Source organism: Drosophila tropicalis, unplaced genomic scaffold (genome assembly GCF_018151085.1).
Source record: "Drosophila tropicalis isolate 14030-0801.00 unplaced genomic scaffold, ASM1815108v1 contig_413, whole genome shotgun sequence".
Classification (NCBI taxonomy): Eukaryota; Metazoa; Arthropoda; class Insecta; order Diptera; family Drosophilidae; genus Drosophila; species Drosophila tropicalis.
Window position 1 is genome coordinate 1,600,972 of NW_027172877.1, and position 20,903 is coordinate 1,621,874.

General features: G+C 35.6%; 4 protein-coding genes across 4 annotated transcripts; 3 read left to right on the forward strand and 1 right to left on the reverse strand.

Annotated features, from left to right (window-relative positions):
- Positions 1 to 735: 735 nt before the first annotated feature.
- LOC137573656 (uncharacterized protein F58A4.6-like) lies at positions 736 to 1,777 on the forward strand. Its single transcript, XM_068285653.1, has one exon. The coding sequence runs from the start codon at positions 845 to 847 to the stop codon at positions 1,562 to 1,564; it is 720 nt and encodes a 239-aa protein (XP_068141754.1). The 5' UTR covers positions 736 to 844; the 3' UTR covers positions 1,565 to 1,777.
- An 8,505-nt stretch (positions 1,778 to 10,282) lies between these two features.
- Positions 10,283 to 15,096, forward strand: Drp1 (dynamin related protein 1). The gene is made up of 8 exons (XM_068285595.1): positions 10,283 to 10,527; positions 11,930 to 12,074; positions 12,145 to 12,809; positions 12,874 to 13,325; positions 13,388 to 13,724; positions 14,201 to 14,417; positions 14,480 to 14,691; positions 14,761 to 15,096. The coding sequence occupies exons 1-8, from the start codon at positions 10,426 to 10,428 to the stop codon at positions 14,815 to 14,817; spliced, it is 2,187 nt and encodes a 728-aa protein (XP_068141696.1). The 5' UTR covers positions 10,283 to 10,425; the 3' UTR covers positions 14,818 to 15,096.
- A 1,652-nt stretch (positions 15,097 to 16,748) lies between these two features.
- Arpc5 (Actin-related protein 2/3 complex, subunit 5) lies at positions 16,749 to 17,578 on the reverse strand. Its single transcript, XM_068285523.1, has 2 exons — positions 17,275 to 17,578; positions 16,749 to 17,210 (listed from the first exon to the last, which is right to left on the reverse strand). The coding sequence occupies exons 1-2, from the start codon at positions 17,485 to 17,487 to the stop codon at positions 16,968 to 16,970; spliced, it is 456 nt and encodes a 151-aa protein (XP_068141624.1). The 5' UTR covers positions 17,488 to 17,578; the 3' UTR covers positions 16,749 to 16,967.
- A 329-nt stretch (positions 17,579 to 17,907) lies between these two features.
- On the forward strand, positions 17,908 to 18,732 carry ND-B17.2 (NADH dehydrogenase (ubiquinone) B17.2 subunit). The gene is made up of 5 exons (XM_068285532.1): positions 17,908 to 17,972; positions 18,044 to 18,139; positions 18,193 to 18,370; positions 18,431 to 18,515; positions 18,580 to 18,732. Exons 2-5 carry the CDS (start codon positions 18,045 to 18,047, stop codon positions 18,645 to 18,647), a joined length of 426 nt encoding a protein of 141 aa, XP_068141633.1. The 5' UTR covers positions 17,908 to 17,972; position 18,044; the 3' UTR covers positions 18,648 to 18,732.
- The last annotated feature ends 2,171 nt before the right edge of the window (positions 18,733 to 20,903 follow it).

The following is a 20,903-nucleotide window of genomic DNA, read 5'->3' on the forward strand; positions in this document are numbered from 1 at the left end:
CTTAGAATTGTCAGCGACATGCCGAGGGTTGGAATCTGTGGCCAGGACAAAATTTAATTACACTTAAGCATTTGGTTTTTGCCAAAGGCTAAAGCCACATGATTTTTCTTTCGATTTCTGTTGCGATTCCAATAATGCTAAGTGCTCGGCGTGGCTCTTGAATGACTTGCCACAAAAGGACCAGAAAGGTAGACGAAAGGATCAGGGTAAGGACATTACATTGATAAGATTTCATTTACTTGATTCTCCACTGTTGAATTGTACTCGTCACTGTTCAGTTCAGACAATGACAAAGCTAATACCCAGCAAAACCATCTTCAAAGAGTTTGACAAATCGAAGCGCAACTGAAATTATTAACGAGAAATGGGCTAAAAATAAATATTTAGTATTGCATATGTGTATTCGAGAAAATCTGAGACTCTTATCAGTGTGGAATAAGGTGTTTCCAAAAAGAATGGTCTATTTTAAAGTTCATTTCACTTATGACAAAAAGTCGTGAAGAAATAGACTTAAATATTTCGTTGAATCGAACAGAACTTAACTTAGAGAAATGATAATTATCTAAACTTTGTGATTTTATAATAAAAGCAATCGCCATTTCAATTCCCCAGATATTATACTTAATAGTACGATTCAAAATACAATTTCCGAGTAATTTAACTTTGTAACAATTTTATGTAAACAACATAGTTTGTGATTCTAAAGTCTTTTCTAGGCGTTTCCATTTGCCTAAATTATCACACTAGTTAATATTATTTTTATTTTTCATCCTAGATTGTTGCGATAAAGAATTCAAGGCGCTACCGGTACCAGAGACCAAGTTCTATCTCCTTAAAGTACACAATGATTTTGTGTATCTGTGACTATTTCAAATGCTGCCACTTTTACGTTCTTCCACTGCCTGAACCTGGAAGGACTGCAATAAGAAGTGGAAAATGTGATTTGAAGCCTTCTGGAAAATACAAACGGCGACTAAAGCTTCAAGTGGATGCCATCTCAGGAAACTATATGCTTAAGGAGTTGCAGCAGCAAAGGGTTTTGTTGAAAAGATTAATATTGGATTATGGCATCGAAGTCATATGGTTGGAATTGCATCCACCAGCAAAGCTGTCCATTGATTATAAGTGGGCTCAAATGCTAGCCCACACTATTTGGCAACACATTGAGGTGGAGCGTATGATGTCCTGGCTTTCCACACTAGGCGGTGGTTATTCAGCTTTGGGTGAGCAGTTCGAAAAATGTGCTGAAAATGCTGGCAAAATATCGCAGAGGCAGCTCCTTTTCTTCAAGCGCGTTGCAGACTCTTTTTACAGCATTTCCCTTATCCAGCGCGGAAAATTGCGTCATGCCAAGCATCTGATACGCCACCAATACGAGTTTGCCAAGACCTGTCGGGAAACCGATCGACGCTTGTTACGGATGTGTCGTGGTATTTGGTTGCGTCTTCAATTCGAATACCACAAGAGATACTCGAATCAACTGGCTAATAAAAAGGTTATTTCCTTAGTTTTATATAAAAATGCTGATCATGCCTTATGTGATGACTGCACAAACTTAACTTGATCACGACCTCAAAGCTGGATCTACAAGTGTAATTGCAATAAAGTTACAATCCTTGTTATAAGACACGAATAAATCACGTTGACAACACACACACACATCCCCTAACCTTAAGTACATTGTGGCCCATTTCAACCCACACTATCCACTTGTTCCATTATTGACTTCCTATACCTGTAGTAAGCACTTCAACGCTTTACCCACTACTAACTTCCTATCACCGTTTCTGCTGACCTCAACGGAAGAGCGACCTGCTCTCAATATCGACCGCAGTACGATCAATAGACATTGATTAGGCTTCTTGAGGTATATCAAAGATAGTCTCAGTCTGTCCTATTAATAAACAAATTATAACGTTAAATCGAAAGTTTTGTGAAATTAGTTTAATGGTAAACTAGTAGTTAAAGGAAGAGTATTGTATGTCATCTTTCATCTGAATCCCAAAGATCATGGTAAGGCCACATTCCGACATGGAGACTCGTAACTGACACCCGAGTAGGGACTAATTTTAAGACTCTTAGTTGTATAGAAATATATTAGTAAATAATGGATTCATTTGTCGTGTTTGAAGTCACTGATGAATCCACGGATAGGACCATAATATACTTTTAATTTTCTCAGCAATTGAGGTCAGTAAATTCGTAGGACCTAACAAAGGGTAGGAGTAGCAACTACATTGCCCTTCCGCTTATACTCGTATACTTTATAATAATAAGCAATATGTTCTCCCATAGATTTCTCAAACAATTTGGTTTTCAAAGTAGATTTGGGGAGTCACAGTAAAAAGACAAATTATTTTTTCTTAATTTAAAAAATAAAATTTTTGTATACCTTCAAAAATTGTTCGAATATAGCTAGGTTGGTCGATTTAAGAATCATGTCGTCGAATAATCCTTCAAAAATAAGTTCTAACCTTTTTTTCACCATATTTTTTTTTCCACATGCATTTAGCATATTCAGTGGCAAGGAAATTCAATTTCTTCATCAGTGGGTGGGCTGTGCCCCGCCTACTGCTTTGGCAAGTCACATGAACTACTATACATATATGTAATTTTTTGTATTTTTTTGCTTTCCTCTCCATTTGATGGAAATATGTAAAATGCAAACGAATTTTTTAGCACGCACACGAGTGGTTTTCATTTTTTCTTCGTATTTTTTTTTCCTTTTTTGGCGCTGCTGCTCCAATTACATTTTAAAGGAAGTAAATACTTTGAGACCACCGAAAAAAAGCAAAAAAAAAAAAAAACAAAATAAAAAAATAGAAAGCAGCCACTCAGTATGGGGGTAAGTCCTAAGTTTGTCATGCGAAAATCATACAAAACTTGGTTTTCGTGTGCGCTCCACGAAAGTAATTGAGGCGGAAATCCCTAATTGGCACCTTCAAGTCAGTGAGATGATGGCGACGATGAGGGAAAATGGCAATGGCAAAGGCAAAGGCACAGGCACGGAAAAAAATTAAACGAGAAATCAACGAGAAGATGCGAAACTTGCCGGGGCCAGAACCAGGGCACACGTAGTCTTCATGCAAATGGGAAAACTTTGCTCATCAGCGCACACAAATTGAGTGAAATTATCAGTTCAAGTGAAATTTACACTTGACTGTTGCCTGCTTTCTCCTCTAGTAATTTAGATGAAAAATGTATTTTCTCTTTCCACTTTGTCATCTTCCTCATAAATCCAATTAAACACAACCAACATATGTGACATGCGGTGTGCAAAAGCACTTTCTCATACCTGTAATCTTTAATAGGCAGTTCAAATATTCAAAAGTGGTCAAAAGACTGAAGCTCAAGATTTATAAACTCACTCCCTCAGAAGTGATTTTCGGATTTATTATTTGTATCGATGAAAATGAACTCTAGGATTAAATGTTTGAAACTTTTTTGCTCCTTATGTGTGTAGCAACTATAATATTTGAATATTTATTCAAGGCAAAAAATTTAATGGAGAAATAGATAAGTTGCTACTCTTATCCCAAAAGAGAACACAAGACGTCTCACTCCAAAAGCAGTGAAACATCTGTCTTTCTTGGGCAAATCATTCCTTATCATTCCATATCCGAGAACTTCGCCACTTTCTCTTCATTCTCATCAGTTCAAGCAAACAGTAGTTATGTTTAATTCGACATCAATCGAAATAGGATCGACCTGTATCGATTTGAAGTGGTTTCATTTTGAAACCGCATAATTCGACGACAAATTTGGGATTAGAATTGCTGTGCGACTTATATTTTTGTGTGAATTTTATCGAAATAATGGTAATGATAAAAGATGTTTAGGCCATTGTTTAAGCCAACAAATATTTGTGTCCTGTGATCTAAGCTAGATAAGCTTTTAAAATTTTCTCTATACTTCGACTTGTTTGGATTCATAAAAATTAATAAGATATAAAGATAATAAGATATAAATATAAAATCCATACCAATATAACAATGCTAGTACCTCATATACCCAACAGAAATTAAGTTTTTTGTGTTTGTACTTGAATAAAAATTGTACTGTTAGATAAGCAGATACTTACTATTCATTAGTTATGCTCTTTAAAGTGTATTAAACTAAAAACACAAATGTGTTTTGTGGTGGATGGGCCTGCAAAGGGGAAGAATCACAGTTCATTATTACTAACTATAGACTGCTGTTTGTGGTAAGTAGAATCAAACTGAATCCAGTTACTTCAATCCTTCACCGCCTTAACATATCCCCTCACCCTACACTTGTGCTCGCAAGGCTATATAAATTCGTAATTGCATGAAACAGAACTCATTGATCAACTTGGAAGCGTGTGTGTATGTGTGTGTGAGTGAGTGTGTTTGTGTGCGCGCTGAGGCACAAAAGACCAAGAAAATGAGCCATAGTCATGATGAACAACACATACCCAACACATGAATCAGAATGGATGAACAACGAGGAGGAGAGCTGAATGTAAAGGAGGCGGAGACTCATCAACTAAATGCAAAGTTCCTTCAATGATGCTCAGCAAGTGTAGTGCTGTAGTACAAGAATAATTGACGACTACTATGGATAATGAGGGAAACCCTTTTTCCAGCACAGAAACAAGGCAAAGGATTATCAACTTGGACAAGTGATGCCAAAAATATATGAACGTAGTGAAGCAAATGGTATTATTATCATAAAAAAGTATGAAGTTTTTATATAATTTTTTACTTAATGCTTAATTTAAAATTATACAATTCTTAGACTTAAATTCTAAAGAAATGGAAATCCCATTCACAAGAGATGACAAACTTATGCAATAGATAATAAATGGGTATAATTATTATGGAAATGTTAACTTTAGATAACAACCTGAAAAGGATAATAAATTTTATGGATTTGGATTATGGTTAAATTCCATGAAAAAGAATTTCAAAAGCTGGTTATAAAATCATTGAAACTATATGTATTTCTGACTTTATGGAAAAACTATCATCTTATTAGAATCAAAATTTGTTTATCATATATTTTTGAAATTTTGTAGTATATTAAATTTGCCTCTTAATATCATTCATTTGTATGGATGGATTAAATGGTTTGTTTTTATTTTATTAAGTTTTACCTTTAATTCTTAACTTGGATTATACTTTTTTACTTAAGGTCACTCATTAAGTCCTTAACCAAATCAAAGTTAACAGTAGCCAAAGTGGATATGTACTTTAGGGTGACAAAATCTTTAGGTTATCCAAAAACAATTTGTTCCTTTAATAGAATATAAAAAAACTCAAGATGGTCTGTCATTTACTAAATTTTAGTTTTATTTTAAAGTGTTCTGTCACACTATGCGTATACGTTATTTTTGATGAAAGAATGTTTTTCAAATTACTTTTTCGGAATTTTTAAAAAAAAACTGCTCCGACTTATTTGAAACTGAAATGGAAATCATTTCAGTGATTACTTGTTCATCTCTAATCCAGACACTGCTCACATATCTCCAGCAGATGCAATGCAACAGCATCAACAGGACCAGCATCAGCAACAGCCAGGCAAAAAGGCAAGCAGGCAGGCAGTCCTGAGTCCTGGCAGCATTATAATCCTGCGGAAACACTTGAAAATGATGGATGAAAATTATCGTTTTCTGCAACGCATGCAAATGCGCAAAATTACTTTCACATGATTAATGCTTTGCTTACTACAACTTTCTCCTTCCACATTGCTACCTCGCCATGGGCAACCGCAGCGACCAACTGAAGAAAGCCTCCGTACGCCACCCTCACTTGCCATTGCTTCCCTCTACTTATATTGTAATTCCATAATTAATCCATTACCACCTACCAAAAAAAAAAAAAAAAAAAAAAAACAAAAATTAGAGCAAAGAGGCAGATGAGACAGTTGCTGAACTTCATTTGAAATTCATATTTTAAATATTCGTCAGTCAATTAGAGAGCAAAGGACTCGACACCGAAATTTGCATTCAACCGTAAAATTATCAAATTAATATTCCGCCCTAGAGTATTTCAACGAATCGAAATAATGAAGAATGAGAGTATAAACGAGAGAAAGAGGGAGAGAGCAGGTGAAGTGGGGGGAACGAAGAAAAGATGGCTGGGGGGCGGACAGCCATTTTGTCCCTGTCGTGGGCAATAAACTGTCAAGAAGTTTTGTCAGTGCCAACATTTCGGCAAGTTGTCAAGGCAAATACAGAAAACTTGGTCGGTCTTTCGGTCCATCACAATGCCAATTTGATGAGAGACATTTAAATATGCAGAGATAGTGATAAAATGTGGAAGGCCATGAATGGAAATGGTGCCTGGGGCGAGCTGATAGAAAGGTGTGCACAGCAAAAATATCTAATTGGGTACCCAAAAGTTTGCTCATAAAAATCCTAAATGTGAATTAGTACTAAGCTAGAATTTAATTTCAAAAGTATTTCCAAAGAAATAAGTCGGCTTAATTAATGAGGAATATAACAATTGGCTATATGAGTGTCTCCTCACTTGCAGATGGTCAACTGATTAACAAAGACTTTTTAGCCAACCTAGAGCCTAAGCCAACTATGAACTACAAAATTCTTAGTTATTTCAGATACCAATTGTAGCTATGCACTTGGATGTGCATATGTTGCTGTGTCTTTGGCCTCTGCTCCTGTCTTTTGATTCTCCCTCCGAAATCCACTTAGTTTTTGTGTGTAAATTGTGACAACTTTAACTTATTTATTTAAATGAAAGTGCCTATTATTTATAAATAAATAAATACGCTTTAAATTAAAGAAATAACTAAAGTCTTTGATTGAACACAGGTAAAAACATCCTTTTTTACAAGCTTAGTAGATTTTGAACTGAAAAGTCAAACCACTAACCATAGAACACATAGATGGGACAAACTCATGTTTTTTTGATTGCAAACGCTAGCCTAGTCATGGAACCCCAGAGAACTTCGGGAAAACCCGAACATTCGTACTCTCAATGAGAGCGTAAAGTGGGGAGAGGGCCAAGCAGCTACGAAAATAATTTCGTTCTGTCTATGTATGTGTACACTCGTCGGTACATGCTCAGGCTTCGTAGTGTGTGTGTGACGTGAAGTTGTACAACATCGCATTTCAATAGCTCGCTCGACCAAAATGTTTAATTTTCGACAAAACAGCGACAATGCGAATAGGATATGCCCCTGTCGAAAGAATATCAAGAAATATTGGCCTCAGCTTCGTACGTATCCCGGTGGCTGTGCCGATAAAGTGCTCGCTTGGCGATCGGAATGTCCCTGGTTCGAATCCCAACTCGTACTCGTTAAAAAGGTTTTTCTTTGCCTATTTTTTTTATTTTGTTTCTTTTTGGTTTGTTTTTTTTTTTTAATATTTTTTGTTTATTTTTTTCGTTATGTTTTTTGTTTGTGGGCCCTCTCCCCACTTTACGCTCTCATTGAGAGTACGAATGTTCGGGTTTTCCCGAAGTTCTCTGGGGTTCCATGACTAGGCTAGCGTTTGCAATCAAAAAAACATGAGTTTGTCCCATCTATGTGTTCTATGGTTAGTGGTCAAACTAAGAAGTTTTATGTCGACACGACAACCCTAAATCTCCTTCTAGAGGGGAACCCCATTTCAATATTACTATCAAACAACGTATCCTCTTTTCCCCCTACGAAACTCAAGTAAAGAGAACTTTGAACTTTAGATTTTTGTTAAAATTTTTTGCCTTCGATGTCATTTTACTTCACTAAATTATATTGGCGACATTTATTAAATATGTCATATAAGAAGTAAACTCCTTCGCCCATTTAAAGAGAAATTTTACGTAACTATGCAAAATTTATTTTCAAAAGAAGTTAATCATTAATTATTTATTTAGAAAAGTACGATCTAGGTAAACTGTGCGCTATTTTTCCGTCTTACAGAGAACCTTTCGAACCTATCGACATATAAAAGTCCAGGAATAAGCATATGGTAAAATAATCGGTCTATAAGAATGATGCAAACAATCCTTGAAATTAAAGCACCAGAGAATGAGTATTGCTTATATTAGTTTAGTGTTCAGATTTAAATCAAACCTTGCCTTTCAGACTTAACTCTAGACACAAGGCATATTGAACTCTTACTATTGATCCATGGCTGGAAGTATTCTGGAGAAGAATTCATTCATTTCAACAAATTTCTAACTTTTCGTTTGCCTTTTTATGCTTTTTATCATTTTTGGACTGCTAATTGCTAAGTTTGGAAGACAAAGTTTAAAATATTAGAGAAATATGTCAGGCCTATTCATAATTTCTTATTCCTTTTAAAATATATTGATTTTCCATTAGATAAATTAGACAAATACCTACCAATCTGTGAACGATTATTTGGCGAATCATTTTATGAATCGTTAACGTTTCGAATCATTTAAAGTGCAAATACTTTTATCAATAGTTATTTAGTTGTAGAACCACCACGGAGAGGTGGTGCAAATTATTTCATATAAAAGAGTATCATGTGACGTTGTGAATTTCATTCCAATTGAAAAGAAATTCCACCTTATTGCTTATAATTTTTAGTTGTGCATTAACCTGGGACGGAGGGTTTGAAAAAGGGTGAAAATTGAAAGCAAAAGTTGTCAGTTAAGTCTTAGAGAAGACAGAAGACAAATTTTTGGTTAACGTAACTTATCTTTAAAAGATTTTCTTTTGATATGGAGTTTTATCGTAACAGACAAAATTTTTGTCTGTGTTCTGAACTGTACTAAGTATATTATCCACTAATAAAGGCAAACAGTTTGTTCCATTGCAGAATATCTTATAAATTTTAAAAATCCTTACTCGTTACACTCTATATGTTTCCTTCTCATCTATTTCTTCTTTGTCTCCCCCACTTTCTCCCTATTTCTAGCCATTTGAAGGATGTCCTGAATTTCTATTGCATTTTATTAGTTGTGCCATTGTTGAAATTTGACAATTGAACATGGAAAATCTGTCAAATGCTTAAATAATCCCATTTTCTATTCAATTACCAACTGTGTGCGTTGTGTGTTGTGTGTGTCAAAAAGTAACAATTCGAATTGTTATCAAATAAGCCATATAACAACGAATATTCTAGTCCATTTCGACCATTATCAAGTGTATCCTTGAGAAGCAAGCATTGGACATACAGAAAACGATAAAAACGACAGATGAGTCCGTACACAATGCAATACCGAAGTGAGTGGGGTCCTGGTTGGGTTGTGGACTTGTGATGAGGGGGGATGGAGGCAGATTGGACAGGTCCAGTTCTAGTAGCAAACAAAAATGGGACCACATGCAAATCTCAGGCACTTGAGGCCGGACTCTCAATTGTCCCCCATGTCTGACCATCTCTAGTTGCAGAGATTTTTTCTCTTTTCTTCTCCCTTTTCTTTTTTGTTATCTAAAAAACCATGAGTGGAATATATTGAGAGATGGCCGAGAGTAGCTTCAGCCCATATCATTAAGTTTGCACAATGAAAAGCCAACAGAAAAGAAAGCAGAAAGAAAATAAAAACCATACAAGGATAAGTATATATCGTGAAATGGAGCAATCTATTGTGTTGTGCTCTATTTGGACCCTGCTGCCACTTTGTTGAAAATTTTTCAATCGCACTGCAAAATTGTGGCGGAGGTTGAGGTTACGCCGTATTTCCCGTATGCTTGTGGCTTGGCTAAATTGAATTCTCCAATAGTGAAATGAAATTTTCTCTGTCAGCAAAAGCCAATATGTAAGAAAATGTAAAAATTAAGTGAAGTAATGTCTTTTAAGAGGCAGTTCTCCAAATATGTATATAATTTAAGAGTCTTGTTTTATATTTGTATATATCTATATGCATACATTTACAATATCGACACAATAAATATGAGATGAAAACCTGAAAATTTCTACTAAACCATTTCCTTATAAAAATGTCTTATAAGTTAAAAGTAATTTTAATCAAAAGACACATTTATGCGTTTCTCGTAATAGTTTCTTTCTTTTTATGGTTCTCTCGCTTCAAACACTAGATTTTAAGAAGTTGCTCTGAAAGCTTTTAATTTAACGTCAACATTTTTAATCTTGAACTGCGATCGATAGTGAATTAAATTTCCCGTCGAATAAGATATTGTTCATTAAAATCGGATAAGAAACATTTCATTTGTTTTTAAATTAGCCGCTTAGCACCCTTAGGACTATTGATCGCACCCTTAGGATTATTTCTCGCACCCTTAGGACTATTACTCACACCCTTAGGAGTGTTAGGGTTGCCATACTCTTAAATTGCAAAACCCGGTGGCCACATCCAGAACTGCCCCAATAGACAGAATTTAGTTGGGTTCTGGCAACACTGGTACTTTTTGCAAAAATATTCAGCCGTCGCGTCAATCAAATAGTATAGTAAAGTTTTAATGTGTGGATAAACAAAACCTGATAACAAATTGCAGGCGAAGCATAACATATAAAAGCAGATCTCTCACATAATGGAAGCCTTAATTCCAGTTATAAACAAATTGCAAGATGTCTTCAATACCGTGGGCTCTGACTCAATACAATTGCCGCAAATTGTTGTACTCGGCAGTCAGGTAAGCAATAGACGGTCGCGGTGGTTAGCGGGTAGGGGAAGCGCGCGGGGCCAACCTCAAAAAACGAGCAGCTTATAGAATAAATTTACAAAAATGTTTAAACCATAAAAGGCTACCAAATGACACATTTAACCCCTCGAGCATGTCCCAAATTACTGTCTATCGAGTGAAATATGAAAAAATATCAATGCATGCAAAATTATATAACGGGAATTAGTTCATGTTGCCGGTAAAATAATGCTGTTTTCCCGTAGACAGCATATTATTTGAAAACTAAGAACAATTTCCCTTTGTTTACATAACGTATTGATAATTTTCGTCCAGGTAATGGAAAAAATCAATATTTCGCAAAGAATTTTTATACATAACAAAAACAAGGCACAGCAGCTGCCCGCTGCTTCTACTTGTGACACATTCCTACACAAATACACCCGATACAGTGACTCACAATGCATTTCGTTCGGTGCATTATTTAACTGGTATACAATGAACTAAATTATTTGTTGTTATTAATTTATATCTATACGATTTCTGTACTTAAATTAAGTTAATATTTTTAACATTTTTATACAGTATTCCTTCTTTAAAAAAGAGACTAAATCATCTATGAGTACAATAGAAATAAAAAATCTGATTATCCATTCTAAGTTGCCAACACTTTGTACCAAAACTTTACCTCCTAATTGATTAAAACTTCATTGTAACATCTCGTGCCAAAGTCCAAACCCACAATATGATAATTAAAACTAATTAACTACTGTGCGCAATGGTCTCCGAGCCACTGTAAAATAAACAATTCATAGTAAATGTATAGTAAATGGAGTAAATGTTTATTTAGTAATAGCAGCGGCTGCATTTGACGCTTCTACTGTTTTGATGCAACCAAAATGTTGGCTTAGATTTCATTGCTGACGAAACAGTTTTCAACATTATACTCCCACTTGATTAATCAGTTTTTAAGAGTTGCCGGCCCATTCAATTGTATTAGATTCCAGATAACAATACATATATTTTACTACATATGCACACAGAGACTAACACATGCATACACACTCATTTAATTTCTTAATCGCGGGCGTTAACTTGGCTACGTTCTTGTTGCACGCAAGCCACTTACAGTCAAGATTCGCAAAATTAAATAGTTTACAATGAATTTATTAGGAATTTAAAAGCAAATAGCCAAAAACAAGATAAATCCCAATTCGGAAAGGGAAAAAGCAGTTGGATTAGGGAGGAACGGTTATAGATGGATATCTAGAATTTTTATTGGTATTTATGTAGTTAAAAAATTTAATTCGATTCCTATTTATCAAACTTTTTAATTTATCATACAACTTTTTTTTTCATATTTCGAGTATTAACTGTGCCTATACTAAATGCAATATCATTTCATTTCATTCAGAGTTCGGGAAAGAGTTCCGTTATCGAGAGTGTTGTTGGACGATCATTTCTACCACGTGGAACGGGCATAGTAACGCGACGTCCACTGATTCTACAATTGATCTACTGTCCACTAGAGGATCGGGAGCATCGTTCGGCTGAAAATGGTAAGCAGGAAAAGCAATACAACTGATTAGGGCTTCTGATTTATATAATCTTTACTTTATTTATTGTCAGGCACATCCAATGCTGAAGAATGGGGACGCTTTCTGCACTCGAAGAAATGCTACACAGATTTCAATGAAATCCGTAATGAGATTGACAATGAAACGGAACGTGCTGCTGGAAATAATAAGGGCATTTGCCCCGAGCCCATTAATTTAAAGATATTCTCCACTCGTGTGGTCAATTTGACGCTAGTGGATTTACCTGGCATAACCAAAGTGCCAGTTGGTGATCAACCTGAAGATATTGAGTCGCAAATTAAAGAATTGGTTGTCAAGTACATTGAGAATCCCAATTCAATTATTTTGGCTGTGACAGCGGCGAATACGGATATGGCCACTAGCGAGGCCCTTAAATTGGCTAAAGATGTCGATCCCGATGGCAGGCGCACATTGGCTGTGGTAACCAAATTGGATCTTATGGATGCTGGCACCGATGCCATTGATATTCTCTGTGGTCGTGTCATACCCGTCAAATTGGGCATAATCGGTGTAATGAATCGCTCCCAACAGGATATTATTGATAAGAAGAATATCGATGACCAAATGAAGGATGAGGCGGTATTTTTACAACGTAAATATCCAACTTTAGCCACTCGCAATGGTACACCATATTTGGCCAAGACCCTTAACCGTTTGCTAATGCATCACATTAGAGATTGCCTGCCTGATTTAAAGGTAAGATGACAATTTTAAATCCAAGCTGCGTCCTGTTACTTATTCTATCTTTCTTTATGAACAGACACGCGTTAATATAATGGGCACACAATTCCAATCCCTACTCAATTCCTATGGCGAAGATGTTTCGGATAAGAGTCAAACACTTTTGCAAATAATTACGAAATTCGCCAGTGCTTATTGCTCGACCATTGAGGGTACAGCCAGAAATATTGAGACTACGGAATTATGCGGCGGTGCTCGAATCTGTTATATATTCCATGAGACATTTGGACGCACATTAGATTCAATACACCCGCTGGCGGGTTTAAGTAAAATGGATATACTAACTGCCATAAGAAATGCCACTGGTCCAAGGCCAGCACTCTTTGTGCCCGAAGTTTCATTTGAATTGCTTGTTAAAAGACAAATTCGTCGTCTCGAGGAGCCTTCGTTGCGTTGTGTGGAGCTAATCCATGAGGAAATGCAACGCATTGTCCAGCATTGTGGCAATGAAGTGCAGCAGGAGATGTTACGGTACGGATTACAGTCACCTACTAATACTTTGTATCATAAATAACATTCAATTTCCCTTTTAGTTTCCCTAAATTGCATGAGAAGATTGTGGATGTAGTTACTCAATTGCTGCGTCGTCGTTTGCCAGCCACAAATGTTATGGTCGAGAATATTGTGGCCATTGAATTGGCCTATATAAATACGAAACATCCAGATTTTCACAAAGATGCTGCTTTGGTGCCCAGTCTATTGAAAACGGATAATGATCCCTATTCGCAAATGAATATGAATCAACGTCGTGGTAATCCCAACACACCACGCAATCATATGTCACCTCAGGTATCCCAAAATACATCAGCTGCCCAGATGCAGCAGCAGCAGCAACAACAGCAAGCGCAACAAAATGACGGACATGATCAGGTTAGTTTAAAAGACATTGTACGTAATTAGGAAAGAGCCAATGTGTTCAAAGGTAGCCCTTCAAAAAGGGATTAATATGCTTGATTAGCAACGGTGCTAATATCCATGGGGATATTTTTATTTCACTTATTTGTTGGTCAGTTTTTCTTTAAACGATGAGATTAAAACCTAAAGATTACATTACATGATTGTCATAAAAACTTTCTACATTATTAAGAGACAATATGTGGAAGCCTTTGAAACAGGATTTATATACATATCTTATAGTTCATTAATCAATTGACTTTTTAATGGTTCAGGTTCACTTTAAAGCGGGTTTTTGCGAAGGTTCCATCCAGAATTAAAGCCTCAAGATTTTCTTCTAATGTTTTGACTAGAAATTATACATAACATAAATCCTGAAAAATTTACTACGGTTAGGTTAGGTTAAAGGTTTTATTATTAAATTCAATTGTCTTATATTTCTTTTTTGATAGAATCACAATGGTGATAGTGCGACTTCTACTTGGTTGTCAAACATCTTGCCGCCGGCACCAACACGTCCCGATAGCATTGAGAATTCAGCTAGCAATACGCCTATTCACAATAATATTGTTAGTCCGGTAAAACCGGTTAATTTTCTGCCCGATGTGCCAGCAAATCATAATCCGAGACGGCTGACTGATAAGGAACAAAAAGATTGTGATGTCATTGGTAAGTTAAGATATTTTTCCCTCTATTCCACGTAAAGTAAAATTTGTTTCCCATTCTTGCAGAGCGTCTGATCAAATCGTATTTCTATATAGTGCGCAAATCTATACAAGACTCTGTACCAAAGGCTATAATGCATTTTTTGGTTAATTATGTTAAGGACAATTTGCAAAGTGAATTGGTCACGCATCTGTATAAATCTGATAGAGCCGAAACCCTATTAAATGAGTCCGATCATATTGCTGTTAGAAGGAAAGAAGCCGCCGATATGTTAAAGGTGAGATATTTCCCAAATAAAGTTGCATCCACATTTGAATAATGGAAATCTTTGCTTTTCTTTTCTCAGGCTCTGACCAATGCAAATCACATCATTAGTGAAATACGCGAGACTCATATGTGGTAGAGTACTTGGATAGCAAGTGATAGATTGGATGTTATATGGAGCCCACTTCGACTAATTCAGCCCCACAGCATAACATACAAGCAAAATACATGCATATTTATTAAAAGATAGACACAACACTCAAAACTTAGTCCCATTTGTTAAATGTTTCTAACAAAATGAAAACAAAAAGTATCACCAAACTGCATGCACCCTCTGTGTCCCGCCTATCATACGCATTACATATATGTATTTAATGAATGAAACAAAATATACTTTTGTCGTTTGTCTTAATTTTAAGTCGGTGTTAACCTGAAATTAGCATTTTTCAAAACTCATTATCATTCAACCATGTCCTGTTTCACATGTTTCAATTTTTGCAATTTGTTTGGATTTGTTTTCGATTATTTCAATGCGAAAAAACTGCACTTATTATGATACATTTTTCCAGAATAGTCAAATACCAATGAAAAGAACAAGTTGAATAAAACTATATACAAAAAAACGGGCTACGAAAGAGTCTATGATATTTCAAATTGGTTGAATAAGTACAAGAAATGTATAAAAGAAAATGAATAGAAACCTGCATTCTATATACATACCTTTGTAAGAACCTATGTGGATTATTATAGTACATATACTAGAAAATTATTAGGATTGTTAATCTAGAAATATTGTTTTCTAACTTAATTCTAGGCGATATCTCAATATTTGAAGCTAGGTTTGAAGCGTAGGCTAGTTCGACAACTTTGTTAGCTTATTCTCCTTACATTACAGGTTCAAGAAATGTGTACCTTAATTTATTCTTAAGAACTGAATTACAGCGGTTGGCTTGGAATTAAAATGTCCTGCCTTCTTAAACAAGAAGATTATAAAATAAAAGAGAAAGTTCCATTAATTAAAAAAAAAAAATCAGAACTCAAGCCAAGACAAGAGCCACGTTTGGTTTTTACCATGTACGGAAAAACGACGTACAGAGTTGAGCCGGACTGATGACAGCAATGTATTTGCTATACTCAACCGATTTAGACATAATTCCACAAAATAAAAGTTTAGATTAATCAACAACTTAGATTACAATCGCAATCCCTCTTTTGAAGGTCAAAGTAAGGAACCTTTTGCTTAAAAGTGCCAACGAATGAAAGTTAAGCTGGATTAATGCATTCCATGTAACATGGGTTGGACCATATGCTAGTAGGGCAGCTGTGTGATATAGTCATGCCACTCAATATCCAGTTTGACAAAATTACAGCTTATGTTAATAACCGAACCAGGGGGCAATCGAATAGTCCGATCGGCGGATTAAGATTTATACAATAACTGAAGTCTACAAAGTTTTGTTGATCCGAATTTGTAGTCGATAAATCTTATCTATTTTAGTTTTGGCAGAACCGACTGTTCTAAAAGTCGATAATGGATAAATATTGTCTCAAGTTAAGATATTTTTATAGATCCACATAGACCCCAAAAGAAATAATAGTGAAAAAATGTAAAAAGTTAACAAATCAAAATAACTAACTCTATTAAAGGTGAGTGAAACATACAAAACTTATTTTTCGAAAAGTCGAACAGTGGTTGAAACTGGGCTAAGCACTTTACCATAATCGGCCTAGGATCAGACTAGGACATCTAGATTCTAGATGAAAGAACATGCCTCCTCCTCTATATACCATATACGGTCGCAAATGGTTCCTTCTATGCGTTGCAGACTTAACACAATAATCGATATACCTTTTTGTAAGGATATACCAAAGTTCACAATAAATTTGTTAACATTACATAAAACGGCATTTCGTCTCTGAATCAATTGCAAATTTACAAACCAAACTTTTTCTTTTCCGTGTACAATATCCTTTCTTTAAATTGAACATTTCCTTTCTTTTGATGAACTATAGCTCTATCAATAACCGGGCTTTCTCTTGATAACAGTTTAAAGTTTAAACACTGAAAACTTTATGTATTTTTGTAATAAAAACTTTAATACTTGAATACGTGTTAAAATCTAATTTGGAAAACTTGTCATTTGTTTCGGATCCCCAGGGCTCTCAGCTGTTGTTGTGGTATTCTCTTGCGCAATGGCATTCCCGAGTGATTTGACTAAATGCTTTGATAAATATTGTTCATTGAAGAATGCCTCAGTCCGATTGCCATTGAGAGAACCATTCCATTGCTTATGCCCGATTTGTGTCCGATAAGACTCGCACAATGCAGCCGACACCTCCTTTGGCGTATGCCTTTTCGTGCCATTGCAATAGATGGCCACTGGAGCCTTCTGATGGTATTTCGAAGCCACGGTAAATGTATTTCATAAGCACATCAATCAGATCATTCTGATCAATTGAATCAATGGCCTGATCCATTTGAGTGGACTTGATTGATAAGAGAACTCGAAGTGTGATATTGAGGGCGTGGTCCTGATAGGAGAATAAACCAAAACGTAAGGTATCTAAAGCAAACGTAGGGCTAAAATAATGATACCTTTACATGCTGATTCTTGCAACGCAGTGGGGCATTCTGGAGGGCACTGAGCAGTGCTTCCACTGCCTTGCCTTGAGTCAGTAGCCCCGTAATCTCATTTTCGTCAGGTCCGGCTGCAGCGCTGTCAACGCCATCCTCCTCCCGGAAATTATCTTCATTGTATTGATCGACATCGATTTTACGGAACGCACTGCTCGAGGTGTTTTTAGCCATTATGTTGTTAACTTACTAGCCCTTTTAACAAAAATATAAATATGAATCACAAAAGCAATAATTTCGAGTGCGGCGAGAACTAGGGATCCATACGCATAAGAAGCTGGAATTGGTTCCACTGGAACTGGTTCCCCTGCACCTGATAACATATGATTATTTGAGTTACAATATGGGTTTTAATTTTGTTTGTGCAATTCCAAATTTACTTTAAAAATAATTTATTGCTGTGATATTTAAAGCGCCTCAGAGCTATAAGAGGCTAAGTGGGACAGAAGAATGTTGAGAGATATGAATATTTTCGTATGACCTTATTATGAAAATACATCGTTTGTTAACTGAATTTATGTATGGACAACAATTAAAATTAGAGAGACGATGAAACCATTGAAACCCATTCGATATTTTTAGTTGTGCCGCTATCAATAGTGTCAGCGCTAGAAAGACTATTCGCAAACTGTCACCTCTAACTTTGTTTTTGTTGCAAAGTAAGTTTTTGGTGTTTAAAATTTTTACAATTAACCATTTAAATTCCATAGTAATAATCTTTGTCACGCAGCATGGCGAAGTTCCTGGGCATTAACCGGCTGACAAAGCTGTTTCAAATAATCCGCGAGTCTGGTGGGCTAAAACAGACCTACTTGAAGCTCTATAGGTAAGTTCTTATATAATTTGGCAAACGTAAACTAAATATTCCAATTCCTGCAGAAATGACGATCTAAAGATTGGCACGCTGGTGGGCATCGACAAGTATGGCAATAAATACTTCGAGAATCCCTATTACTTCTATGGCCGCAATCGTTGGATTGAGTTTGCTCCCCATGTTAACATGGACTATGATGGCTCCCAGATCCCTGCCGATTGGTATGGTTGGATGCACTACAAGGTGAGTATCTAACATTTCGAAGGATTTAAAGGATTAATACCATGAACTTGATACTTGCAGACGGATCTGCCACCAATCCGTGACGGAAGCCGTCCCAAATACAAATGGCTGGCCGATCACAGTGAAAATCTTTCCGGCACTAAAGGTAATCTCTTGTCAACTTTATGAATTGAAACATACAGATATAATGGTTACTCTATCTTTTCCAGAGGCTTATATGCCATACTCGACCACACCTCCAAAAGTAGAGGCCTGGGATCCTAAGGCGAAGAAATAAGCAACTTATCTAGCATACAATTTTAATAGTTTAAACAAATTAAAGTGAAAACGGAACTATGTTAATAAAAACATTTTGTTAACGACTTTGTGAGCAGTTACTGAGAAGAGTTGAAACTTTATGATTAATATCTTTCAACCAAGCGATTTTGGTATATGTTACCACGAAAACTTGTTGTTTTATGATTGTTATACCAATTATGCAAAAGGACAAAATCGTGTAAATCGAACAAAAAACTTGTATATAGAAAACGCGTGTAAAGTAAATCGCCGTCTAAAACTCCACCAAAAAGCTTCGTAAAGTTGAAAAGATATAAAACAATTTAGTTCGATATCGATTATTATCCGACATCTATTTGAAATTTGACATCTCCAGCTAGAAAATGGTTTTATTGTTTCTTCCTAGTAAAAGTCCCTTAGCTATTGACGAATCGGACTCAATATTTTCGATATAAGGCTTAACGCAATATTTTAAGACTTCTTTCCCTATATTTTCGTTCAAAAATCACTTTCTCAATGTATTAAGTCCGAGTGCAATAAATTATTACAAGATTTTCAATTAAAAAAAAAAATAAAAGTTCAGTCAGAGAAAGTAAATGAATAGGTATATATATCAAAAACCGTGTAAAGTCGAATCCTTGTTAACCAAGTTCCGTGTTAGTCGAGTAACCTGGACATTTAGAAAATCATTACTTTCTAGTGGTCTGGCTGAATTGAATTAATAATACTTAATGTATTGAAAAAAATGGGTTTAAATATTTGTATATGATATATTCTATTAGAAAATGTTATTATGCCCTTGCAAAAGGGGTATATTTGTTCAGAAGTGTGCAACGCATAGAACGAAGCATCTCCGACCATAAGAGGTATACATATATATTCTTGATCAGCACGACGAGGCGAGTTCGTCCGTCCGTGGTAGACCGGAAGAGCTACAGAGTTGCGAGTTGTATATCTCGCATTCAGCCGAATCGGACTACTATATAGCTTCCATACAAACGCAGAGGCACGAACAGTGACTTTTCTGAATAACTTCGTTGAGCTATTGTCGTGAAATTAAATATTAGTAAGCTTATTACACTTATAAATGACTCTGCTAAATTTTATCAAGAATGGGCGACTATATCATATAGCTCTCATAGGATCGATCGATGGTAAACAGCGACTTTGATCACTATCTTCGTTATTTGCTATGCTAAGATTGTCGGCCGTTCCTTGGCAAACATTAGATCCGATGGCTATAGGTATGAACAGAGTAACAAAAAACTTGCAACTTAAATAAAACGAGCATGTCAGTATTTTATGAGTTTTTTTTTAGTTTAAATTAAGCACTTAAATTAACTCCGAGTTTTGATTTAATTAATGGTGATAAAGTCACGGGTTTTTAAGGGACTTTTAGAAGTAAATAACAATAAATTCGAGTAGGTACATTTACTTCTAAACTTAATGTCAATAGTGAAACACATCTATAGAATCCACACTGGAACTGTGATTAGATATTAAAAATTTATTTTTAGTATGGAATAAGGATATAGTAAATAAAATGATTGAGTAGGTGTGGAGTGTATCTACTAGAGAGCTGCATGAATGAACTCAGTTCAATTCAATCCATTTGAATCTAATTCAGATGAATAAGTGATAACTACGCAATGAATTCAATAATTGTGTCTGCAATGTTATGTGATATCTTAGTAAAATTAAAGACATTGCATTGAGTGTCAAAACTTTGAAATGCATTTCGAACATAGCAACTCATTGTCTACATTGAAACTCATTTACTTTTTCGTTTGAATGTTGTGCGGTAGATTCGTACTTTGGTCCATTCTATCATTCGATGTCAATTTTCAAATTCATTAAACATTGTTGGCCAAAGTAAATTTTTATGTTATTTATGCAGTTCCCTACCAAAATATTAATACATTTTCAAATAAGGAAAACGTTCATATTCAACATTTGGCTAAGTCGGATTTTTATCAACTTTGGAATGTTGCTGGATATAAATATCAAATTCAAGTCTGCTAAGTGTGTTTGCATTAGGTAGAAAAACTCGATCACTTTACATACTACACGAGCCTACATACATAACAAATTTGGAGGCAGTAGCTCTTATAGTCTCCGCGATCTGGGCGTTAATACGGACGGACATGGGCTAGATCGACTCAGTTGTTGATACTGATCAAGAATATATATTTTGTTTTATGGGGTCGGAAAAGCTTTCTTCTGCCTTTTTTATTTCTTCAACTTATTTTCATCATTC

Coding starts and splice junctions, on each gene's coding strand:
- Arpc5 (XM_068285523.1), bottom strand. CDS start 17,487: ATGGCTAAAAACACCTCGAGCAGTGCGTTCCGTAAAATCGATGTCGAT. Junction 17,211..17,274: donor GCAAGAATCAGCATGTAAAG/GTATCATTATTT, acceptor TTCTCCTATCAG/GACCACGCCCTCAATATCAC.
- Drp1 (XM_068285595.1), top strand. CDS start 10,426: ATGGAAGCCTTAATTCCAGTTATAAACAAATTGCAAGATGTCTTCAAT. Junction 12,075..12,144: donor GCATCGTTCGGCTGAAAATG/GTAAGCAGGAAA, acceptor ATTTATTGTCAG/GCACATCCAATGCTGAAGAA. Junction 14,418..14,479: donor AAAAGATTGTGATGTCATTG/GTAAGTTAAGAT, acceptor CCATTCTTGCAG/AGCGTCTGATCAAATCGTAT.
- LOC137573656 (XM_068285653.1), top strand. CDS start 845: ATGATTTTGTGTATCTGTGACTATTTCAAATGCTGCCACTTTTACGTT.
- ND-B17.2 (XM_068285532.1), top strand. CDS start 18,045: ATGGCGAAGTTCCTGGGCATTAACCGGCTGACAAAGCTGTTTCAAATA. Junction 18,140..18,192: donor ACCTACTTGAAGCTCTATAG/GTAAGTTCTTAT, acceptor CAATTCCTGCAG/AAATGACGATCTAAAGATTG. Junction 18,516..18,579: donor AAATCTTTCCGGCACTAAAG/GTAATCTCTTGT, acceptor TATCTTTTCCAG/AGGCTTATATGCCATACTCG.